Source organism: Gadus chalcogrammus, chromosome 16 (genome assembly GCF_026213295.1).
Source record: "Gadus chalcogrammus isolate NIFS_2021 chromosome 16, NIFS_Gcha_1.0, whole genome shotgun sequence".
In the NCBI taxonomy this organism is placed as follows: Eukaryota; Metazoa; Chordata; class Actinopteri; order Gadiformes; family Gadidae; genus Gadus; species Gadus chalcogrammus.
This window is the reverse complement of record NC_079427.1, coordinates 2337485-2362853: the sequence shown is the minus strand read 5'-3', so window position 1 is coordinate 2362853 and position 25369 is coordinate 2337485. Positions and strand designations below refer to the sequence as shown.

The following is a 25369-nucleotide window of genomic DNA, read 5'->3' as shown; positions in this document are numbered from 1 at the left end:
ATAAAATGCGCGAAAAAAAAAACAAACAAAAAAAAAACACTTATTGGCCACGTCTCCCCGTCAACAACACGCGCCCCCCCCCCCCCCCCCCCCCCGTCAACAATCGCTTTACACCCCCCCCCCCCCCGTCAACAATCGCTTCATACCCCCCCCCCCCCCGTCAACAATCGCTTTATACACCCTCCCCCCTCGCCTAGAGCGCCAAATGTGCTGGGGCCGCCCCTGGCCGTAGCACAGTTAACGGACGAGCAGAGGTGGTGACGTCATCGAGTCCGCTGCTGTTCCAATTGCAGGTACGTACTCGCGTGCTCGCAAGTATGTGCTTGAAGTACAGACTTGCCAAGTACGTGCTTGCAAGTCATCGAGTCCGTAGTACGCGTGCTAGGAATTGAGAAACGGCCGTACTCTGCTGATTTTACGTAAGCATGTTGGTGTTCAACATCTGTTGTAGTGAACATTCTAAAACTGGTGTAAAATGTTGCTGCCATATTAATAGACACGTTGAATATTATCGCTTTGATTCTGGCATCCCGCACGTAAACTGGTTGGCAAAAAAAGAGCAAAGACGGACGGTTCACTTGACGGAGAAACCGTCACTTTCCTCATATCAGACAACTCGTAACTTTGGAGGAAAATGAAGGCTTTCTTTTATTGTCCCTTTCCTTTGTAAACCTTTAGAAATAACCTCCTGAATCCTTGTTATAACGCTGTGTATAATCCCGGACCGCAACAGCGGTCGACACATTTCGACAGTGTTACCCCTTATGGGCTTTTCATGACGACAGATAAAAAACGACAGTGTTACCCTTTACGTTTCATTTGATAAAAACGACAGTGTTACCCCTTATGTTTTTTTTCATGACGACCAATAAAAAACAAGTGTTACCCCTTATGTTTTTATTCATGACGACCAATAAAAAACAAGTGTTACCCCTTATGGTTTTTTTCATGACGACCATGGAAAAACGACAGTGTCACCCCTCATGTTTCATTTGATAAAAACGACAGTGTTACCCCTTGTGTTTTTTTTCATGACGACCAAAGAAAACAGTGTTACCCCCTATGTTTTGTTTGATAAATATCTACAGCGTTACCCCTTATGTTTATTTCATGACAATACACAACAATCAATGATCAATAAAGAGGATATACATGACATTAAAATGTATGTGTGTATTTCTATTACTTCCCTTATGTTTTTTTTCATGACGACCAATAAAAAACGACAGTGTTACCCCTTATATTTTATTTGACAAAGACAACAGTGTTACCCCTTATGTTTTTTTTCATGACGACCAATAAAAAACAACTGTTACCCCTCATGTTTCATTTGATAAAAACGACAGTGTTACCCCTCATGTTTCATTTGATAAAAACGACAGTGTTACCCCTTGTGTTTTTTTTCATGACGACCAAAGAAAAACAACAGTGTTACCCCCTATGTTTTATTTGATAAATATCGACAGCGTTACCCCTTATGTTTATTTCATGACAATACACAATAATCAATGATCAATAAAGAGGATATACATGACATTAAAATGTATGTGTGTATTTCTATTACTTCCCTTATGTTTTTTTTTCATGACGACCAATAAAAAACGACAGTGTTACCCCTTATATTTATTTGACAAAGACAACAGTGTTACCCCTTATGTTTTTTTTCATGACGACCAATAAAAAACAACAGGGGCGATTCTAGGGAGTGTGGGGGTGTCACGTTAAAATTGTACCGGGGGCGAAAATTTTACCGGCCTACGTCATCGTTTGTTTACATCCTGACAACCTGCCCTGCAACAGACGACGCGATGCAGAAAACATGTTTCCAAACGACGAAATAACATAATACAGATAGCGGATCGCTATCTGTATTATGATGGATAGCGATAACACTTGTTTTTACTTTATATTTGTATTGTATTTAATTGTTTAATCGAAACAATAAAAAAAATTGCCCGCGAAACGGGCGATCGCGTCAAATGACAAATGTTTTGCCCGCGAAACGGGCGATCGCGTCAAATGACGTAGGAGGGTTAATGAAACATAATACAGATAACGGATCGCTAGAAAACACTTGTTTTTACTTTATATTTGCATTGTATTGAATTGTTTAATCGAATTTAGCTAGTAAACTGAGTGTTTTAAGCAGGTTTCATAGTCTAGAATGTTCAAGAACCTTCCTACGTGATTTGACGCGTCATTTGACGCGATCGCCCGTTTCGCGGTCAAGTTTCTTTATTGTTTCGATTAAACAATTAAATACAATACAAATACAAGTGTTATCGCTATATATCATAATTCAGATAGCGATCCGCTATCTGTATTATGTTATTTCGTCGTTTGGAAACATGTTTTCTGCATCGCGTCGTCTGTTGCAGGGCAGGTTGTCAGGTTGTCAGGATGTAAACAAACGATGACGTAGGCCGGTACAATTTTCGCCCCCGGTACAATTTTAACGTGACAGGGGCCCTAGGCAGAGGATTGTTGAGGGGGGGGGGGGGGGGGGGAGCGATTGGGGGGGGGGGGGGGGGTTATGGAGCGATTGTTGACGGGGGGGGGGGGGTGTATGGAGCGATTTATTTTATTTTTTTTATATATTTTTTTGGCTCTAGGGGGCCCCCCTAGTAGTGGCCCGGGGCCCCAAGCAATTGCGGGGCCCCGGGCAATTGCCTGGTATGCCTAATGGGATGCAGCGCCTCTGAGTGTTACCCCTTATGTTTTTTTCATGACGACCAATAAAAAACAACAGTGTTACCCCTTATGTTTTTTTTCATGACGACCAATAAAAAACAACAGTGTTACCCCCTATGTTTTATTTGATAAATATCGACAGTGTTACCCATTATGTTTATTTCATGACGGCCGATAAAAAACGACCGAGTTACCCCTCATGTTTTTTCTATGTTGACCAATAAAAAACGACAGTGTTACCCCTTATATTTTGAGTTTGAGATCTCAATTATGGGATATTGCCTAATATCCCGAGATAGCGAACCAATCAAATTGCGCCATTTTAGGAGGTTCACGTGTAGCATATGCTAATAGGTCATTATTGTGACTGCACCTTCAGCAATATTAGCTGTGGGATCAAGGTTTCAGTTTGTTTTCCCGACACCACTTTACGCAACAGTGTTGTAAAGTGTTGAAACCATTTCCCATCGGTCATCGTGGAGCCTGATTCTAAAGACCGGGGAAGAGGTACAACTTTCTGGTTAAGGTGCATCGGTCTTTGACAGCCATCTGTCTTACACTCGCTGAAGGAGGCTCATCTTCAAAACGCTTCAGGACCTGTGGGATGGAGAGCACACGCTAGGATGAAACAACCACATGCTGTTGGTCGAGGTCAGCTCTATCTGGATGGACGGGAATGTGAGGCTGTCCATCAAACAACCAGACGTCAGCATGAGAGAAGGACACTCACTCTGCACACCAGCCTAACGAGAACGATCTGGGTGACTTGCCTTTCTGAAGAGTTCGTCGATGTGGTCCTCGTGTGCGTGGCGGTTGAAGATCTCCACAAGGTGTTGGATTAAAAAAGAACCTTGGATTTTATGTGTATACGACCTCGTGTCTGCAGAATAGAGTGAAAAGATAATTAGAAGTCGTTGTTCAGAGATGGGTGTTCATTTGCAAGTCCTGATTCCAACAATTCCAGTTGTTTTGTATCCTCAACCTATTCTGTAATGAAGACTAAACTTTATCAGCACCGACAAAAATAAATCAACTCACCGGCGGTGCAGGACAGAAGTGAAACCATGTCTTTTTCTTTGTGTACCATGCGAATAGCATCCTCCTCGACGTCTGCGTCCACTTCATCTGCCAGGTGAGGTGGGAGGGCCGCATCCACCTGCACTACCGGGGCCTGCTCTGGGACAGACCCAGGCCCATCGCAGACTATCGCAGAGCCATCTTTATCTGGAAGAGAATACAGTGAATGGAGTAGACCAGTAATTCACTAAAGGTTTCGGGAATCTTTTAAAACGAAATATGGTAAAACAGGTTTATGGTTATGGTATGTTCAAATCGAAAAAGGAACCCAAGCACACCTCCTCTGCAGGCTTGGATGATGATGACTTTGGGTTTGTTGAGCAGGTTTGGACAATGAGCCGAATCCAAGTGTTTGAAGATATTGTCAATGGGGAACTGGTCGTGATGGACGCCTAAAATGGCTCCCCTCACCCCATGGGACCTGATGACCACAAAGACAGAGTCTGTCGTGGCCAGACGGGGGTCTTTAGAAAACCTTTTGACGGCCTCGTCCATCTCCTGTGCGAGAACATGAATCAGTCAACAACACTCATCGCAGGACCACAGATCACATGAAACCTCTTGTGTGAGTGAGGCCCAACGTACCGCTCCACTGAGGTCTCTGTGTTGCTCCACGTTGTATCCCAATGAGATCAGCAGTTTGCTCATATCCTGCTCGTCTTTCTCAGCACCATGCCGATCACTCAAGTGTTTAAAGTGCATGTTGGTGATCAGCAGAGCCATGCGCGTCCTGTTGGCTGGGGCCATGATGGTGTATATCTGACCACATCATTCAATAGAAGAAAGGAAACAGGTGCATGACATATGACTGACACAGCATGCATTGTCTTATCTGATCGTTTGATAGTTCACATCAATTTATGTGAGCCTATGCCGATCAGAACAACCCACCAGATAACCGTTTATGGGTGGCTAAAACACATGCATGAGGTCAATGTTAGAGGAATAACAAGATATGAATGAGGAGCAGCAACACGACGCAGCCTTTAAAGGGCAGAGGAAGGACTAACGTTGTCTCTGTCCTTCAGCTTCTCAGTCTTGAACTGCTCAGAGCTGAGGAGGAGTTCAGAGGTCCTGCCCTTCGTCTCTGTTGGGGAAACTTCCAGGAACAGAAAAAGAAAGATCACTCGTACAATTGCTGCAGGATTTTACTTGACAAATTTGATCCGAATAACTGCATGCAAGTCATCTTTATACGATGCTTTAACCTCCTGAGATCCAGCCAATAGGCTTCCTGCTCGCATGTTAATGAAAGAAAAAACATCAAGCAGAGATTTATTAAATGTCTCTTATCAAGGACATTTGAACTCATATTAAAGGGACTCTCACCTTTGTTGCATTTTTACACCTTTTTGGATAAGGTTAAATTGGTATTAATAAGGTAATGACACTCTAAAATGCAAGACAGACCCACCAGGAGTAAAAACAAACAATTATTTCACTCTCATAATATTTAGTGAAAACTTCAACCAATAAAATTCTTCGGACCGAAGGACCTTATTGGCCGACAGACCTGTCCGTTTGCTGCATGGACATATAAGGTTTTCCGTCTGCTTCTTGTGGCGCATTCGGGCCCGCGTCATCAAGGCGCATCCTCAACTAGAGGGTTTGTTTTGATTCCACGGCAGACAGTAGCGAGTAGCGACCGTAGCGACTGACGATGGCAGACCAAAGTGGTCCACGGCGTACTGAAACTGCACCATTCAGTCCGATTAGGGGACTCATCTCGGACTCAGACTGACAGAGTTACCCTCCTCTGGAGCCTTAGGAAGACCTCCAGAGTGTTGGCCACCAACTGCACCATTCAGTCCGACAAGGGGACCCGATTCGGCCTCAGAAGCCAAGTGGTCCCGCTCCCCTGGATGATTCTCAGGACCTCCAGACCGTTGGCAACCAACCGCACCACTAAGTCCGATTAGGGGACCCGTTTCGGACTCAGACGCGACGTTGTCCCGCTAATCTGGAGCTCCAGGAAGACCTCCAGACCGTTGGCAAACAACCGCACCATTCAGTCCGATTAGGGGACCCATTTCGGCCTCAGACGCTACTTGTCCCGCTACTCTGTTTGTAATGCTCATACACCTTTCTTATACTCAGTGGGACCACTGTCCTTCAACATGGGGCCTCAAAACGGTATCACACGAAGCCCATACAATTACAGTGAGCCACCTGCTAAATTTCTTGTTTACTAGACCCCTGGTAGATATTATGACCCCTGGGAGTCTAAACACAACCCATGGGAGTCTAAACACAACCCATGGGAGTCTAAACACAACCCATGGGAGTCTAGAACTTTTGTACTCTAAAAAATAACGCTTAGGGGGTGAGGCATTGGAGGAAGGCGGGATGATTTGAATGTGCTGTAATTCTCAAATGCAACAAAGGTGAGAGTCCCTTTAATGGCAGAAGTCATAAACGTTTATGGCAGTTTTATACGTTTATATTTTTTATATATACCGTAAGTTCATGACAGTGTCATGTCATAGTTATGACAGTGAAATGTCACTCTTAGATAGATATCTTCAAATTAAGTGTGACCATGTTTTTTCTTAATGGTAGTTTGACAATTGAATTTGTTGTTGGAGGAAGCCTTGGATGTTACAGTAACGTTGCAATGAATTTACTGTTTCAGAATTGACTGCTGAATTGAATATATCTGCACCTCAAACAGATCTGACCTGAGGAGAATAAATGAGGAATAAAGAAAGATTTTTTAAATGCTATAAAGTCTCAACATTGTATTTACTGCATTGGTTTTATTTCAAAAGTCAGTTGTGAGACATATATATTCCCCTTTAAAGGGACTCTCACCTTTGTTGCATTTGAGAATTACACCACATTCAAATCATCCCGCCTTGCTCCAATGCCCCACCCCCTAAGCGTTATTGAGTACAAAAGTTGATTTTTTTTCTGTTTTAACTACTGTAATTTGCACTGCTTGTTCAGCATTTTAAAACTGGTTAAATGTTTTTTTTTTAAAAAAATACATTGTTTGAAAGGCACAATGAATTGAGAATATAAACGTAACTGTAAAATAATGTACATGTATTCTGAATAATTGTAATTAGTTTTGTCTTTGAATTTATGGGTATACTTTTGCCTCCTTAAGGTACATAATGTCATGTCCCCCCAGCTGTACCTCATTAAGGACCAACTCTGTACCTTTCCTACCTTTCTGTCACTAGGGGTACAGAAATGTTCTTTTAGAGGTACAGACAAGAAGGTACAAATATGTACCAATGTTTAAGGTACAGTGTTGTACCATGCTAAGGTACCACTGGGGGGACAAAGCATTTGTACCCTTTTAGGACAATTCCTGTACCTTGATCTCTTAGTGTGTAGGGACTGGTTGGCAGACGGGGAAGAGGGCCTTCAGGGACGGGGAAGACCAGACGTGTCCGCAGAGAGGTGTGAGGTTGGGACATCTGTCTGCGTCCATCATTGCGGTTGTACTTAATGCTCACATCGTTGTGAACCGTCATCAGGATACTGGTTAAGTCTTGGCCGCTGGGAAGCATAGCACACACAAGTCCCAGTCAGTTATAAGTGAACGGTTAATCATTATGAAGTATGATTCCTTCAGTCAGAAAGAGCTTTACTTGGAATCATGGATTTCATTTTCTGATATAAGTATTAGGATACTAATTAAAAATGATAAAACAACAACTGTATATGTATATTATAATGACAAAGAAAATAAATATGTAACAATTAAAAATCTAAGAAAATAAGTTAAAGCGTGCAAGCATGCAAAGCCTATGGTAAATTACATTTACTAATTCATTAGCTTAAGTTATTTCGTAATTTGAAACTAGATACAATGACAGACGACAACGTCTTAGGTAGGTTCCACTAACCGTGGAACCAACTTCACAAGGTTATGGCACAAGGACTGGATGAACCAGGAGCCTCGGCCATCGACTCTCATAGAGGTATAGGAGGGAGTGGTAGCCATGGCGGTCAGGAAATCTGCCGAGGTGGGTACCCACTCACTCTCCTCCACGGCGTCGCTGCAGAGGTCCCCAGTGCTGCTGGGTCCGTCCGTCTGGGTGTGGTCCCCAGTGCTACTGGGTCCGTCGGTTTGGTCCCTGACCTCTGGGCGGGCGGGTCTGTTGTCCAGGACGGGGACCGCCTGCTCATTCTGGTTGCCCTGGCAGGCCTGGATGAAGAACAGCTTGGGCTTCCCTCTCAGAGAGGCGCACCGCACCCCATTCAGGACGTCAGTGAGCTCCTTCAACCGGACCACCCCCCCGTCCACCCCGTACACGCCGCCCTCCAGGCCGTGGCTCAGGACCACGCAAACCACGCAGTCCATCCCACTGTGGTCCCTGCGGGCCAGCTCCCGCATGGAGGAGAGCATCTGGTCTCTGGTGGCGTCCCGCAGCACCTGAACCTTGAAGCCCAGCCAGGTGAACACACGCCTCAGGCTCTCTGCAGGACCAGGGGCGCGCACACACACACACACACACACACACACACACACACACACACACACACACACACACACACACACACACACACACACACACACACACACACACACACACACACACACACACACACACACACACACATTCCAGGGATGAATCTTTGCAAATAGATAACAATAGATATAAATATTACATGATAGTAAAAAATGGTAAAAATGAGTGTATGTACTGTATAATACTGAATAATTTATAAAAAAGCAGAATCTGGACTATGACTGAGACTATAAGTATGGTATTAGCATAGCATGGGCCTACCTAGGGATGGGAATCGAGAACCGGTCAACCGATTCCTTGGAATCGTTAGCAAGCCTGCTTAACGATTCCGCTTATCGGTTCCGGTCGCGGCAAATGCGTCGTGACGTCTCACACACGCTGCTTTGATTTGGTTCATAACGCAGCAAACATGTCGCCGCCGAGGAAGAATCGGCGTTCGGTTTGGTGTGTGTTCACACCAAACGCGACGGGGCGACAAGATCCCATACAAAGTGAACGTAGAGACGCGTATAAGGGCGAGTTTTTCGCGGGAGAAAACCGATGACAAGTTTTTTCGTGATGACAGCCAATCAGCGTTCAACAGCGTGATAACTGAGTGACATGTGTAACGTAACAGCCAATCCGCGTTCAGCCGTCAAACTCAGTGCAGTGCAGTCCGGGTGAACCGCGGAATGGAGGAGAAAGTGATTGTTGCAGTTTGCGACTCCCGGAGCTCTATATATAATAGTATATAATATATTATATACTATATTATAATTGTATATATAATATCACGGCCAACAGCTCTGTCGCCTCCGGATGGCCGTAGCGTGGGGAGCTCTCATAGGGATTGGGCTTCTCGGGGTTTGTTTACCAGCATTGCTATGGTTTCCGGTCTTGTGTGTTCCAACGGTTTATTAGGTAGGCCCATCTAATAAATCTCTGTCTAATCAATGCTTCATTTTGTTTATGTCAGTTTAATTTTGTTACAAGTTGAATGCAAATGAGCACTGTTAGAATTCCAAAAGGCACAAGCTCTTACTTGGCTGTTTTCAGTCTTGAAAATGTCTTGAAAATGTACAATTTCCTAATACTAGAAGCACTTCTGATCAGATATTAAAGAGATGTAATGCAAACAAACACATTTATACTTATTTTCTCACCCAATGAGAATCGATAAGAGAATCGATAAGGAATCGGATCGATAAGCAGAATCGGAATCGGAATCGTGAAATTCTTATCAATTCTCATCCCTAGGCCTACCTTCATCAATTTCTGTCACCATCCGTTGACTTTGGGCCAGACCGGAACGGCTGAAGTCAAAGTTGTTGACGATCAAGCAGTAGCCTTTTGGTTGAGCCTTCATGGGATATGGTGTATCCTAGAAACACCAAGCTGCATGAGATGAGGCTCCATATGACACCAGAGGTCAAAATCGGACTGTAATGTTGTGTAACCATTAGAAGTACTGAACCTCTTCATCTTCGTTTGTTGCTTGAGGGAGTTGTGGAGCAGACTCAGGGGTGTTGGTTTCACTGGAGGACAGGGTTTTAGTGGAGGACACAGCGTGGCTCTCATTCTCTGTAACGAAGGTGACAAAATAAAAAGAAGACACACATCACTGCAGGGTTGGCTACGAAGAAGCCAACCAGCAGGGTCTCTGAGACAGAGACTTTGCATTGGGATAAAGATGACACTGCGTAGGCTAATTAATTAATTAATCAGACTCGTATTTTAGGCTTTTAAGATGAGGAGTTGCCACAAGCCTCAAGACACGAGGAAAATGTGGACCACGCTAGAAAGTAGAGGGGGGGGGGGGGGCTTTTTTCAGGTCAGAGCAGCTGCCCCTCAAAATTCCTGTGCACGTCCCTGCTGAGAAGACATCCTTTAATCAGGATGTTGGTGAACTTCAGGAGGGGTGTATGTAACCAGGGTGAAATGACATGTCTTTCTTTTATTGAAACTTCACCAAATACTGATTAACATGATTATATGTTATTATTATATGTTGAACGATTTGGGGAAATAATCGAATTGCGATTAATTTGACCAATAGTGCGATTGCGATTTAGTTTGTGATTTTTCTTTTTAAAGCTCCTTGTGTTCTGCATTATTCGCCAAACAAGAAGTAAGTCATTCTATAGTAGGACCAACACAAAATTGGAATCAGTCAACGCATAAACTCTGCTCTTTCCTTTAGGCCAGGCCTATGTGTTGAGATTAATTGATGCATTAATGGATATTAAACATCTTTATTAAACTATTGAATTGGAAAAAGAAAAAAAAAAAGAATCTTACTGATCTCCAGTTAGTAACAGTAACAAATCACAGAAAAGGAACAAAGAAAAGTTTAAGAAAAGTCTGTGTTTTGCAACGTCTATGCAGCGCAAAGCTATGGATGTTGTTGGTTTTGTCGTCACATTTGAGAATGTCATTTGTTTTGTAGACAATGAAAATGTGTAATGGGCAACTTAAGTTGTTATAATTAAGGCTGTGAACATGCAGCTGTGCTGTCATTTCAACATACACTTTGTGAAGGCACATTTTAAGAGTTTTATTGTATACACGTGTGTCTGAGTGCCACAGGGTTTCCCGTGTGTTTGTTTGCTAGGAGGGGAATGCTGACCCGTGTACGGTGTACTATATGCTCAGTGACACTTTCCTTTTGTCTCATGCAGGTATGAATTTTTGATCTGTTCTATATTTAATATCAATGCTGGTCATATTTCCGTTTTTGGGAATGCAGGAAATTGCATTAAGTATGTTGTTTTGTTTATTTTCATATTATTTTGTTAAATATTTCTATATATTAGCGGTCTGCGCTAACCTAACTGAGGAGGGGAATGCTGACCCGTGTATGGGGTACTAGATACTCAGTGACACTTTTCTTCTGGCTCACGCAGATCTAAATACATGTGAACAGCCAGCATCAATTGTGGTCCACAGTCCTTCTTCCGCACAGCGCAGAGAGATTTATTCGTTATACTGTAATAATGGTGTCATGACAGCCAGTCTATCCTTCATGATATCTTAATGACAAATCAAAATGGTACCACTTTACTTGAGGTCTGAGAATTTATTCATGACAACCAGTTTTGTGAAATATCCTGTCGCACATCTATCTGACAACCTGGTCTCACAGGAATCCGTGAAATGCCTACGGTCGGACACTTAACTCGAAATCCGTGGACACATCACGGAAACACGCCGATTTCCGTGATGTGGCCACGGAATTCGCTCCAATGCAAGTTAATGACGCTGATGTTCCGTGGCTCACACACGGATCCCCGTTTCAACGAGCGAGTCGACCACGGGGGCTTAACTCAAAACCCGGGGTGGTCTCACTGAAACACTTAAATTGTCCTTGTTGTGTCCACGGAAGTTGCTCCAATGCAAGTAAATGACAATGATATTCCGTGGCACACACACAGATTCCCGTTTCAATCTGTGTGTGTGCTCCCGTTTCAATCTGTGTGTGTGCCACATTTGACCACAGCGGGGGCTTAACTCAAAATCCGCGGTGGTCTGACGGAATCACTTCAATTGTCCGTGATGTGGCCACGGAATTTGCTCCAATGCAAGTAAATGACACTTTTATTTACTTGCATTGGAGCAAGTGGCTCACACACGGATATCGGCGTCTTTCCGTGATGTGGCCACGGATTTCGAGTTAAGCGTCCGACCGTAGTCATTTCACGGATTCCTGTGAGACCATGTTGCAATCTGACCAAGTGCTAGAATTGGTCTGCAACCTTGCACATCTAATTATAAGAATCATTATATCAATATTTCATGAATACCAAAAGAGGTGCATTTTCTGTTTATGTCAAGTTGTCATGACAGAGACATCCTATGGTAACACCATCCTGGTTAATGTCAAGTTGTAATTGTAAAGACATCCCAAACAAATGTAATGTCACGTTGTCAACTTCTGGTAATGCCACTTCAATGAATGTCAACTTGTCATAATCAAGACAACCCATACAATGTCAGCTTGTCATAAAAATTAACGAATGACATTTAATGACAGAAGTCCTAAACGTTTATGACATGTTTATACCGTTTATGACAAGTTCATGACAGTGTCATGTCATAGTTATGACAGTGACATGACACTCTTATGTAGATACCTTCAAATAAAGTGTCAACAAACCTTTTTTATTGTGGAAACCTTTGTGAACTCTGATCAGTCGGATCGGTTTAGAGCAGCTATGAGATGCGCCTTGCGCTTTCTATAATAATCCTACTATCCAATTGAAACTCCAACAATGATCCAAATAACATAAGACCACAAAGAACAACTTTACCGTTGGACCGCTGGAACTGGTTTAGGAATCTTTCCAATAGATTTGGTAACTCCTCGCCGGTCCAATAATCTAGAGTTTGCCATAGAAAGGAACATGTGTCATGAGTCATGCAAACCACCAAACAATTTCAAATCGTGTACATTCCTTATCATCGTTGATTGTACGTTAGGGTACAATTGTACGTTAGGGTACAATCAACGAAGTACCCTAACATTAAATGTAAAGTAACATTACGTTACATTTATTTTGCCGACGCTTTGGTCCATAGCGACCAACAGTAATTGTGTTCAACCATGAAGATACAATGCGAGTAAATGCAATTAATAAAATTAGCAACTGCTTTAAGTGCTACATTATTGAAACAAGAGATATTTTTATTTATAGATAAGGGCTGTCAAGATAATGCGGTAACGCTTTCGACTTTTCTGTTTTTTCACAAACGTCTCTGATTTTGACCTGGGTGCACGTCGGTTCTGCCAGCTTAGTGTGTTGGGCGTACGATTGCTGCCGCTTCTTTTTTTTGGGGAAATGGCCGACCGTTTGGTAGTGAATGCCTATACTTTGGTGGGCTGTGTCATTGCTGCTTGGCTTCCCAACTACGCCTCATTGTGGATGGGTATTGACTTAAATAGATGTAAAATTCAGTGTTTTAGATTTCATAACGCTGCATTTTGCGCCGTTGTATTTTAGTACTTTCTTTATTACATTTTAGTGGTTCACAACGCTGTCGTTCACTCAGTTTTCCCCACTCTACAATGAAAAACCTTTGGTTGGCTTTTTAACACACCAGCGTTTTCCGGACTGATTCCCTGGTATCGACCCTGCCTGTCCCCGACCTGCATGCTCTGTCCCGATGATCCACCATGCCTTCCGCCCCCGACAACGGATTCTGCCTGTGCCCTGCCTGATATCTTCAAACTGTCCATAACAGTGGCGGCTGCTGGTCTTTTAAAGAGGGGAAGCTCATTTTTGGCCTACATCAAAATAGTTGTCAATTTATTTATACCTCAATTCGGCCCTCCGTTCCTTTTCAAGAAAATGGTCTGTGACCCTGTTAAATTAATAATGGAAGCAATTTCGCCAAGCAAATACCAAGAAATGTGTTGCAGTTTGTCATTAGAATTCACTTGCAAAATCCGCGATGGGACTGTCACTGAACTCAGATAGTGAAGTGACTGTGTATATCTCAAAATAGCTGTCAATCAAAAAGTGATTCAGACTTTCGACTGATCCACCAATCATAACGCGGAAGCCCAGCGTCCAGGCTAGCCCAGGCCAGCCCACTGCTCCATCCACCCCCAGAGACGCTGAGCGTCCGGGGGCGGGACAAATCTGGGCATTTATCCAATGACCGTCGAGTTTCGAGGCAATGAAAAAAACTGTTCCATGCAGTCTCATTGAAGTGAATGGACGCTCGGCTTCTACGGTCTAATGCATTGACATTACGGGAATGTATGAGAAGTTAACAAAATCGAGTCAGTCTTGGATAAGATTCTTATCGAACTTGTCTTCGAAATGAACGTATTTTAACGAATTTGTAGTCAATGAAATGTTAACACAACAATACATATTTGACAATTTAATGTTCGAAATTTTAGGGGAAGCTGAGCTTCCCTTGCAGTCTTAGAGAAATCGCCACTGGTCCATAAGTATTGTGTTAAATAAAAGTCCTTACCGACTGTCTGCCTCCCTACGTGTGCTGCATTTGGGTCCTCTCCCGACCCGTTACAAATATACGGTAGTGCTAATATTATAATATATTAATAGATATTAAATATTTCTTGTCTCATCACATGCTATGAAAGCAGAAATTTGTGATGGTTCTTGCAATTGCTATTAAAGTTGTGTTGTCTCTCCTGGCACTCATTTAATATTCTTACATTGATTTCTTAAATATGTATATGTAAAAACGGATGTGAATAATTACTTTACAGTTAAAATAAGCCAATGTATAAATTCATATTATTTTGCCGTTTTAGGTTTGCGATTATGTCACTTCCGGTTTAGTCACTTCCTGTGACGTCATTTCCTGTCCTCTGTAGAAGGAATGGCAGACATGTGCATCTTCTGATTGTAATCCGCTAGCATCCACATGAAAGCATCTAAGAGGCAATGCCGTCAATTTGTTTAATCAATGCAAGACATGTTTAAGATAATATATTAGAGTGGATTTAGTTAAAAATAATGTTTGATGTGTTGTTAAAAACGTTTTGGTTAGCAATTGTGTACAAACTAAAATCAATGCAATTGGCATCAGAATGTCTTCATACAGTGTTAGACAGTTTATATTATTATTTACAACTATGTACAACATGCTGTTTAGTCAAATGTACATTCAGTATTTTTGTATTCTTTTATTTGCAGTTTTCACCGTCTGTTAATGAGGAATTGTGACAGTAAATGGTCAACCTTACTACGACTCTGTCTTCATTGGCTACGGTTTAACTCGGTGTCAAGTCAGAGTTACAACACACTGCACGAGAACATTACAAAAGTACTAACATATTCAGTCCAATGGCAAAAGCTTCCTCCAGAATGAGCAACCACCAAGTCTTCAAAGTAAGACGCTGTAATATTGTTTGAGTCCTGATAATCTGGTTTAATCTGTGTTTCCTTCATAGGAGATTACTAGCGGAGTGATTGTGGATTTTATGTTTAAGTATTTGGGTGACACCTAGTGGCCAAACTTGATCCAAATCTATTCACGTCTAAACAAGCGGCGACTATCCCGTGGTCGTGTGCGTACCCGCGGCGATTTTCTTGATAAAAGAGAAAAGGATGGCTGTTCCATCCAGTCCTGCCTGAAGTCTGCTACTACCACCTGATTTCTGAAAGGTAGTAAACTCTTTGTCGAAAACACTGCATGAGCTTGGTGTCTGGCTGAGCCACTTGTCCAAGTAGCACAGCGTAGTGAGCTAGATTGCTAATGACCTATCGTTTCAATTAGGGATCGACCGATATATCGGTCAGCCGATATTATCGGTCAGCCGATATTATCGGCCGATATTCGCGTTTTTACGTGTATCGTATCGGCCGATATGCGGCTGATTTTCGCCGATATTCTTTTCGCCAATTTTTTTTTTTTTACTTGTTCTACCTCACCTGTTTTTAATATTTGTTAAATATTGTTCATCTACTTGTTCTTACTTGTTCTAACTCACCTCTTTTTACTATTGTTAAATATTGTTTTTTATATTGAAGTTCAATAAATGACTTGTAACATTTGTTATCAGTGTAGTTTTTATGATTGAGGGAGCAAAAGCAGTATCGGCTCTAAATATCGCCTCAAGAAAATCGGTATCGGCGTATCGGCTAAGGCTGATGAAAAAATATCGGTATCGTATCGGCCCTAAAAAATCTGTATCGGTCGATCCCTAGTTTCAATTAGAGCTGTCAGTTAAACGCGTTATTAACGGCATTAACGCAAACCAAATTTAACGGCGTTAAATTTTTTATCGCGCGATTAACGCAATTATTTTATTGAAAAAAAATAAATAATAATAATAATTCTTTGGCCCAAAACAAAGAAGCAGTAGCCTGACTGCTATGTTCAAATGACATTTGTTCAAAGCAGTCGTTTAATTGCACTATAGGCTCTTTTTTTGAATCGTCCTGTTTTGATCAGTATATTCCAATGTTGTTATCAATAAAAAATCATTTGCACAAGGCAAGCCGATGCACTGCACCATGTTGATAAGAGCATTAAAATGAGAAGAATTATGGGACAAAAAAATCAGGGGATAGTTAGCATAGAAAAATAATTTGTGATTAATTGCGATTAATCGCGAGTTAACTATGACATTAATGCGATTAATCACGATTACATATTTTAATCGCTTGACAGCTCTAGTTTCAATACATTAAGCCTCTACTGCATTACTGGATTACTGTTTTTGTGTGTTTCTCTGAAGTTAGAGGGTAAGGCCATATGACGCCATCGACATGTAACCGACGGCAACAGACCATCACTGTAAAGTAAACTATGGATATCTCTGGGTTTGAACATTTTGGACTATGCAAGTACACAGCTCAACAGAATATATAACATAGTATATTTAATGCGTAAATGTTACATATTAGTCCTATAATATGAGGGATTTTCTTAGACGGGTTACATGGATATTTTAACTGATGAATGTTGGATTGCATCAGAGACCAGGAGCGTTTTTAGTGGAACAGCCAGTTAAGACTGCTTCATTGTGCTACTTTTACATCAAGTCTTTTGTAGAATAATATGATACATGTACCCTGTTTCTTTGGTCCTCTAGAACCACACGCACACGCATGCACAGGGTTAGAAATCTAAGAATGACCTAAGAAGAAACATTTTATTCAACCAATTTGAAAAAGGTATTTAGGACATGATTTACCTTGAAACCAAAAACAACTTTTCATCCCAGGCTTTGAGTCCCCCCCCCAACTCTGTGTGTGTGTGTGTGTGTGTGTGTGTGTGTGTGTGTGTGTGTGTGTGTGTGTGTGTGTGTGTGTGTGTGTGTGTGTGTGTGTGTGTGTATGGTACGTTACCTGTCAATAACAGACGAGTCTCGAACGGTATGTCCTTCATGTCTTCCAGGCCTTTCAGCAGGTCCTGAGCTGTGGCCTCTCCTGGTGGTCTTTGGCGCTTCCACTGCACCAACATCTTGTATTTCTGCATGGCCACATCCGTCTGTCTGTCTGCCTGGATGCAGTCCAGATCTGTGATGCTCAGCTCCAGGTGGATGGCCGCCTGCTCCCACTCCTGTCCCAGCATTTCAGCCACCTTCATGAGCTGTTTATTGGACAGATTGCGCCCTGCGGAGCGGGTTTTATTGTCTCTGGCTATAAACAAAGACAATCCACACACAGGCAGGTCAGGTTCCATCTATCGAGAGACCAAAATGTAGATATTACCACTTTAGAAATGGGTGTGAGGGGTTAAGGTGAGGCTAAAAACTGAACCGAACTACAAAAGGCAGTGTTTCCCCAACACTTTGTGGTTAAGGCGGCCGCCTTAACGATAGGGCCCTGCCTTGACTACCAATGTATAGAAAAGAAGAATGTATTTTTTTATAGAATTTTTTTATCATATGCATTAACAAAGTAGAAAACTCGTAGGGGAAAAAAACATACTTCCATCAGGCATAAAAAATAAAGATAAATAATGCATCGGTAATACTGTTCACAACAATGGTCGTGCCATAAAGCTTTTGGAATGGAATTGAAACGTAGACAAAACCTCCGCCCCCCCCCCTCCGCCCCCCGCTCCTTGACTAGCTTGAGCAAGACATTTTCTGGGGGAAACACTGATCCTATCATTAACACAGATGAGCCAAGGAACACAGCAGCACTAAGTAAAACACCTACCCCTTGAAAAAAACGTTGGTTCCTTTGGCTTTACTAGCGTCTTGTCGTCCCAATGTCCTAGGATATGAAAAAGGATCGTCAGTCTTTAGATGAATTTGGGGGCCCCAAGCGCATTAAGATGCGCCCTGGACAGGAATTCCGAGCGGGGGAGGGGGGGTATCGCGTTGTCCTGTGTACTACAGTGAGTTTCAACACACACTAACAATCCCCCGTCCCCTCCCTTGTCTGTTCCATTTGGGAACATGTTTGGTAAACATGTTTTATTACACTTGTTTCATGTAATTTAATTAAGAGCGCCACCAGAGGGCGCCCCCAACACATTGCGCTGGCCCTAGCGCTCACAGTTTTTCGTTGCATTTTATTCATAACCAGTCGTTGTCTTGGGGCCCCAGGCCAGCTTGGGGCCCCAAGCAATTGCTTGGTTTGCTTGCCTTCTCGCGACGGGCCTGCCCGAGTGGACAATAATAAATCACTGGATCCCAGTGGATTAAAGGACAAAGAAGCTCCCCTCTTGTCAAAACAAAGCTGAACGTTTCTTTAAAAAGTACATTCATAGTTACAACTCACCCACACCAGCAGGAGAAGAGATCAGACCCAGGGTGGAGCATAAGTCAGGGTCCCTCTTCTTCATACTATCAATCATTATCAGACTTGCTCTCTCCCCTTTCGCGGTCACCCTGTCGATCAGACAACGTGCTCTTGTTCTGAAGTCCTCCATCATATAGTCCTTTTCCTCAGTACTGAACACGTGCTGCTGCCAAAGATCATCCAGGAGACCTTTGATAACTTTGTTTGAAACTCTATTCACAAATTCAGAACGGATCCTTTGAAGTTCCCCTGGAATAGAAATCGAAAGGCATTGATTAATCTCTTCTTAACCTCTGTTAATATTAAACCGTTTGTCATACCACCTTGTCCCCCACAACATATCTCATCATTAAGATGTTTGTTTGCTAGACTTGGTATCATCAAAATATCCCACATTAAGTCTTTTCCACAAGAATAAGTACTGTATATAGTTATGCTCAGTCAAGTGAGATACGGTCGGTGAGGTGTTCTGTCTTGGGCCAGCTCGGTCAAACTTTGTCTGTTGTCAGTCATCTTGATGTAGCCTTTATCAATAATGTTTGGAGGCCTACTACTAGTTTACCCAATGTTTTAAGTAAAGGTACGTAGGTATGTAATGCTAGGCATTTATAAGGTGTAAAACCAATCTGTACATAGACCATAGACCAGAAATACTTAATATTGTAGTCTTACACCAACTGTAGTAGGCTGATTGTTTGTTAATAATTCTAAAAACCCACCGTCAGGCACAGTGTTGGAGTAACGTGTTGCAAAATTAAAGCATTACTGTAATGCATTACTTTTTGCTGAACACGGTAATGTAAGGCATTACAAAAAAATTATGAAAACACATTTTACTCTCCGCATCAACAGTAGGGCTAGAACGGAGCAAAAAGACTACAACCAGCCTGCCTTTCCGTTTCCGGTCAACGAGCAATGAGTGTTCCAACAGAAATCAAATTAAACATGACAGAAACTGTATTTGACTACGATCCTTGATTTGGAACATCAACAAACACCACTAACCACTCGGGAGTTGCACATTTCTGAAAACGAACGTTTAGGGTTGTTTTAAGGACCAATTTGTGAATACCCATTGCCAGCCATTGTGTAGCAGGCAGGGGCGATTCGATATGAGCCAAATACCCCACTATGACGCCCGCCCGCCCGTGTGTGTGGGTGAAGTACGTTACCGCTTAATGACAGAGGAGTATTGTCCGGTAGGTCCTCCATGTCTTCCAGACCTCTCAGCAGGTCCTGAGCTGTGGCCTTTCCTGGTGGTCTTTGGCGCTTCCACAGCACCAACATCCTCAGCTTCTGCATGACCACAGATCTATGTTTTGCCTTGATGTCGTCCAGATCTTTGGTCTTCAGCTCCAGGTGGACGACCGCCTGCTGCCACTTCTGTCCCAGAGTTTGGGCCACCTCCAGGAGCTGCTTATCGGACAGATTCTGCCCTGCGGAGCGGGTTTTTGTAGAAGCCGACGGTAGCTCAGTTAAGCTCTGCTGGTATCCCCCTCCAGCTAGTTTTTTAGTGTTTGATGATTACATTTTATTATGTTTTATATTTGTTGAATGTTGCAGGACAAAATGTGATGCATGCTTTATATCAGAGGGTTTCATTATAGACAGTGTTTGAGCTATACCCCCCTGTTGCTCAGTTTGATTTCTTTATATTCCAGTTATTGTTTTATTGAGGAAAAATCACCACTACAGACGGGTTCTCCCTGAGATTACTACTTATAAACATAAAGGTTCAAGGGTTTGTTCAAAATTGCACAAAAACCCAAATTAATTCTCCACATGACCTGGACAGGATATTCATGTAAACCTACAGCCTACATAAAGTACACTGTTAATATATGCAACATGACTATCATGTATCATGTTTGTCATGTTTCATGGAATTTATCATCAAATTGAGTGAAAACACTTCAGCCGTAATCCACCCGAACAGGCTGTAGTGCGATCATTAGCAAATTAGTGCTCCAGTTTAAGCTGTCAGTCAATCATTCACTCAGCATTACTGTTTGGGGAATCCTGTTGCAGTGGTGGAATAAACCATTCTGCGCCTTCTATAAGGGGTGACAATGAGCCTCCACTATTTATTTATAAACAGAGTTCAGTTACTTGAACATTTTATTCAGCCAATTTAAAGTTAGTTAAGACATTATTAACCCCATTGGGGCCCTGGGTACCCAGTCCTCCTTTCCCCCACTATGACGCCTGCCCGTGTGTGTTTGGTTGAAGTACGTTACCTCTCAATAACTGACGAGTCTCGACCGGTAGGTCCTCCAGGTCTTTCAGACCTCTCAGCAGGTCATGAGCTGTGGCCTCTCCTGGTAGTCTTCGGCGCTTCCACAGCACCAACATCTTCTGCTTCTGCATGGCCTCAGATCTATGTTCTGCCTTGATGTCCTCCAGATCTTTGGTCTCCAGCCCCAGGTGGAGGGCCGCCTGCTCCCACTCCTGTCCCAGCGTTTGGGCCACCTCCAGGAGCTGCGTATCGGACATATTCTGCCCTGCGGAGCGGATTTTTATAGAAGCCGACGGTAGCTCAGTTAAGCTCTGCTGGTATCTCCAGCTAGTTTTTTAGTGTTTGATGATTGCATTTGATATATTTATATTTGTTGAATGTTGCAGGACAAAATATGATGCATGCTTTATATCGGAGGGTTTCATTATAGACGGTGTTTGAGCTATTCAGTTATAAGATTTAATTATAAAACATTTATTGAGTTTGTTTGCTTAATATATATATTTGCTTAAAAACTATGATTATTTGATATTTGTTTGCTCATTTGGATTATAAATTAAAGTTAATTAAAATGATTGGGCAGCTGTGGCTCACCGGGTGTCTGACCTATACATAGAGGTAGGAGGGAATAGGTAAGACAGGCACTGGGAAGGGTCATGGTTCTTTACCAGCTGTACCAGAGAGACAAAGGAGATGAGGCGACAGGTTCCCAGTCAGGCACATTTGTTTTGTTTGCTTGTAATACCAGAAAATAAACCTTCAGAAACCCCAAAATCCCGACTGGACAGTTGACTCTTTACCCACACTGCGTAAGATTCGCCCCCCTGTTGCTCAGTTTGATTTCTTTATATTCCAATCATTGTTTTATTGAGGAAAAATCACCACTACAGACGGGTTACATGGTTATTTTAACCCATGAATTTTAGATTGCATCTCCCTGAGATTATTACTTACAAACATAAAGGTTCAAGGGTTTGTTCAAAATTGCACAAAAACCCAAATTAATTCTCCACATGACCTGGACAGGATATTCATGTAAACCTACAGCCTACATTAAGTACACTAATATATGCAACATTACTATCATGTATCATGTTTGTCATGTTTCATGGAATTCATCATCAAATTGAGTGAAAACACTTCAGCTGTAATCCACCAAAACAGGCTGCAGTGTGATCATTAGCAAATTAGTGCTCCAGTTTAAGCTGTCAGTCAATCAGTATTACTGTTTGGGGAATCCTCGTGCAGTGGTGGAATAAACCATTCTGCGCCTTCTATAAGGGGTGACAGTGAGCCTCCACTATTTATTAATAAACAGAGTTCAGTTACTTGAACATTTTATTCAGCCAATTTAAAGTTAGTCAAGACATTATTAACCCCATTGTGGCCCTGGGTACCCAGTCCTCCTTCCCCCCCACTATGACGCCCGCCCGTGTGTGTTTGGTTGAAGTACGTTACCTTCCAATAACAGACGAGTCTCGTCCGGTAGGTCCTCCAGGTCTTTCAGACCTTCCAGCAGGTCCTTAGCTGTGGCCTCTCCTGGTCTTCGGCGCTTCCACAGCACCAACATCTTCTGCTTCTGCATGGCCACAGATCTATGTTCTGCCTTGATGTCCTCCAGATCTTTGGTCTCCAGCCCCAGGTGGAGGGCCGTCTGATCCCACTCCTGTCCCAGCGTTTGGGCCACCTTCAGGAGCTGCTTCTCGGACAGAGCCTGCCCTGCGGAGCGGGTTTCAGTGTTGCTGCCTGGGAAAAAAGACAAAGACAATCCACACACACAGGCAGTTCAAGTTCCACCTATCGAGATGATGGACTAATCAAGGAATATACTTTTTTAATTTTGTCCTGAGACCAATCATCTCTTTCAAAAGATGTCACCCGCTAACCTGACCCATCCACCGTGCAAGGTTTCGTATTGGTCACTTCTTCTTCTGATTCACTTCTCTTTCTTTTCCAGCCTCGATTTCCTGAAGATAAATTTAAATGGGTTTGAGGGGTAAAGTTGAGTCTACAAAGTCTACAAGGTATCTGGTCGAATCTGCATTTTTTGAGGAACATACAGTACGTCATTCAGGGAGCCACAAAGCACCACTACGCAAAACACTAACCTCTCGTTTTTTTCCTTGGCTCTACTACCGTCTTGTTGTCCCCATGTCCTAGGATAAGAAAGGGATTGTCAGAAAAAAAAAAAAAAAAAAGACAGTCCATAGACAGGCAGGTCAAGTTCCACCTATCGAGATGATGGACCACTCAAGGAAGAATACTTTCCTAATGTTTCGGGAGTAATCATTTTGTACTGAATCATCTCATTCAATAGATGACACCCATAACACAATTTTACTTTTGAACTAAAATAGAAATGAACATATAATAGGACGAAAACTTTTACCAATACTCAAACTGCTCGATGAGGCGGTAGACCCACTGTCTTCCCATTCCACGTCTTTAAGCTTAGGATACGTTTCTAGGACTTCCTCGTCCTGCAGAAGCCCAATGAACTCGGTTTGTCTTCCTTTGTTAATGAGTTTGTCCACGAGCTTGATAACGAGATCCTCTGCGTCCCCCTTATTGATGGAGTTTAGTTTGGTGTATTCGCGGTGAGTTATCAGTCCTTTCTCTATCACTTTGTCAAGTATGAATTGGGGATCTGCCGATAGAATTTCTTGAATGATTGTCTTGTTGCGTACAATAGCGTTATTGAGTGCCATTCTTGAACCTCAGGGAGAGAGGGTGAAAAGGAAGCTGAAAGAGAGCGGACATTACGTGTTATGCTCCTCCTCTTAAACAAATAAGACAATGACACAAAGACAGAGATCAATTGACGGAAATGTTTCTAAAAAAATATATATATAAATATATAGATAATTATATATATGTATATATGCATATAAAAAGTAATATGTATGTAACCGAGCGTTTTATTGTTGTGTCTATTGGGCAATAAAAAAGAAGAATCGAACAACTCTACACGGGGCGATCCTCTTTATTATTATTAAGTGATAAATCATATATTGTGTGTGCGCATCTACCTCATTACAGCTACCACATAAAGAACCATCATCCAATCCAGCCTGTGTGTGTTCTTGGCGGTACGGGTACAGCAGTTACACTATACCCTTAACCATAAACACAGAGCATCCTACCCACTATTCCTAATCAAAATAGCTGTTTTGCCAAAATAATAAACCAAAATAATCACCACAATTATCTCAATTAAAACATTTGCGGTACAACATTTACGTTCTGCTCCACAGAAATAATAACAAACCAACATTCAAACAGCATGTCAACCCACATTCGTAGTTCAGATATAATACCACACATTGTTAGACACCCTGTTTGCATTGGAATGAACCGGTTAACTATAACTGATAAAGTCCTTGAAATGAACTGGCTGTCTCGCAGCTCTTCCTGAACGGGATACAGTCTGTGGTGGCAGCCCTGTGCCCCCAGCAACGAGGGGCTCCTCAGCTGTCCAGTCCCCATAGGAGGGTCCCTCGCCCTGCCGTGGTTGGGCATGAAGAGGGGAAGTGGGAGGGCAACTTGACAAGCCAGCGAGCAGTGGCAATGTGTAACGTTTCAGTCTGTCGTAATGGACTACCTGTGTCTGTGCGTCAGAGTCCAAAGGACAGGCAAACCGATGGGTAAGCCCCAGTTCTCCTTGAGAGCCCAACACAGCCAGGACCCGGTGTGGTCCCTTCCAGTGGGGAGCCAATTTCATACGGTCCTCTGTGGGATCATGAAGCCACACTAAATCCCCTACTGCATATGGTGTGTGACGGACGGCTCCGTCGTAGTACAGCTTTTGTTTCTCGTGTGCTTGGACACCGCTCTGTCTGGCACCACCAAACGCCATCTCCAGTCTCCCTGCCAAAGAGGCCACAAAGTCTGCATGGGAAGAAGGTAAATCTGATGATACCTGGGATGGCACCATTGGGATTATAGGGGGTGGTGCGTGTCGTGTTAATCCCTAAACATTTACAGTCTTTGCACAATCTCTGCTTCAAACTGCCGACCTTGATCACTGTGAACAGCTTCTGGAATACCATGCACTAAAACATAATCCTCTAACAAACACTGTGTTACCGACTGGGCTGTTTGGTTAGGAAGAGCATACAGATTTACATATTTGGTAAAGTAGTCTTCTACCACCGATACATATCTGTTACCCTGTTCGCCACTCTCTGAAATGGTAGAGTAGCTTGAGAACCCCCCATCGGCGCCCTATGCTTGGGCGCTGGGGCTTTGCGGGTTTGGCATGGGATGCACTGCTCGCACCACTGTTGATTATCTTTAAACATAGAGGGCCAATAACAAGTTTGCCTTGTCCGTTCCCATACTCGCTCTGCAGAAAAGTGTGCCGAGGCAGGACCCCCGTGTAGGTGCTGCAGCACATCAGGGACCAGCGAGGAGGGCACGACCACCTGACACGTCACCCCCCGTGCGGGAAGATTTCACTGTCCGGCAGAGCAGTCCGTTTTTTACAGCAAGGCGGGGATATTCAGTCCATAATTTCCAACATGACCGAGAGCTACCTTTCATGTGCCCCCCGCGGTGGTCGAGAACTACTCCCCTCAATCCATTGAAACACTGCACTTGTGTCAGGATCGGCTCTCTTATTCCAGTCCCGTCATGTGAAAGTGCATGCATGAAAGACATGTCAG

At 42.9% G+C, this 25369-nt stretch overlaps 2 protein-coding genes across 2 annotated transcripts; both read right to left on the bottom strand.

The window, feature by feature from the left end:
* LOC130405767 (uncharacterized) overlaps window positions 1-25369 on the bottom strand; it is a 198073-nt gene that overhangs the window by 132437 nt on the left and 40267 nt on the right.
* LOC130405758 (uncharacterized) lies at window positions 2641-23453 on the bottom strand. Of its 2 annotated transcripts, XM_056610944.1 has the most exons (20): window positions 23095-23453; window positions 22814-22861; window positions 22592-22672; window positions 22164-22451; window positions 20707-20970; window positions 19642-19905; window positions 18449-18718; window positions 17882-17938; window positions 17063-17356; window positions 12539-12607; window positions 9706-9812; window positions 9495-9612; window positions 7626-8199; window positions 7091-7275; window positions 4779-4867; window positions 4354-4527; window positions 4047-4266; window positions 3730-3915; window positions 3462-3571; window positions 2641-3288 (listed from the first exon to the last, which is right to left on the bottom strand). In XM_056610944.1, exons 1-20 carry the CDS (start codon window positions 23411-23413, stop codon window positions 3181-3183), a joined length of 3825 nt encoding a protein of 1274 aa, XP_056466919.1. In that variant the 5' UTR covers window positions 23414-23453; the 3' UTR covers window positions 2641-3180. The 2 variants fall into 2 exon arrangements, with proteins under 2 accessions (XP_056466919.1, XP_056466920.1); XM_056610945.1 differs by lacking the exon at window positions 17882-17938.

Coding starts and splice junctions, on each gene's coding strand:
- LOC130405758 (XM_056610944.1), bottom strand. CDS start 23,413: ATGGCACTCAATAACGCTATTGTACGCAACAAGACAATCATTCAAGAA. Junction 20,971..22,163: donor GACTCGTCTGTTATTGGAAG/GTAACGTACTTC, acceptor TCCGCTCCGCAG/GGCAGAATATGTCCGATACG. Junction 3,289..3,461: donor TCGACGAACTCTTCAGAAAG/GCAAGTCACCCA, acceptor TCCATCCCACAG/GTCCTGAAGCGTTTTGAAGA.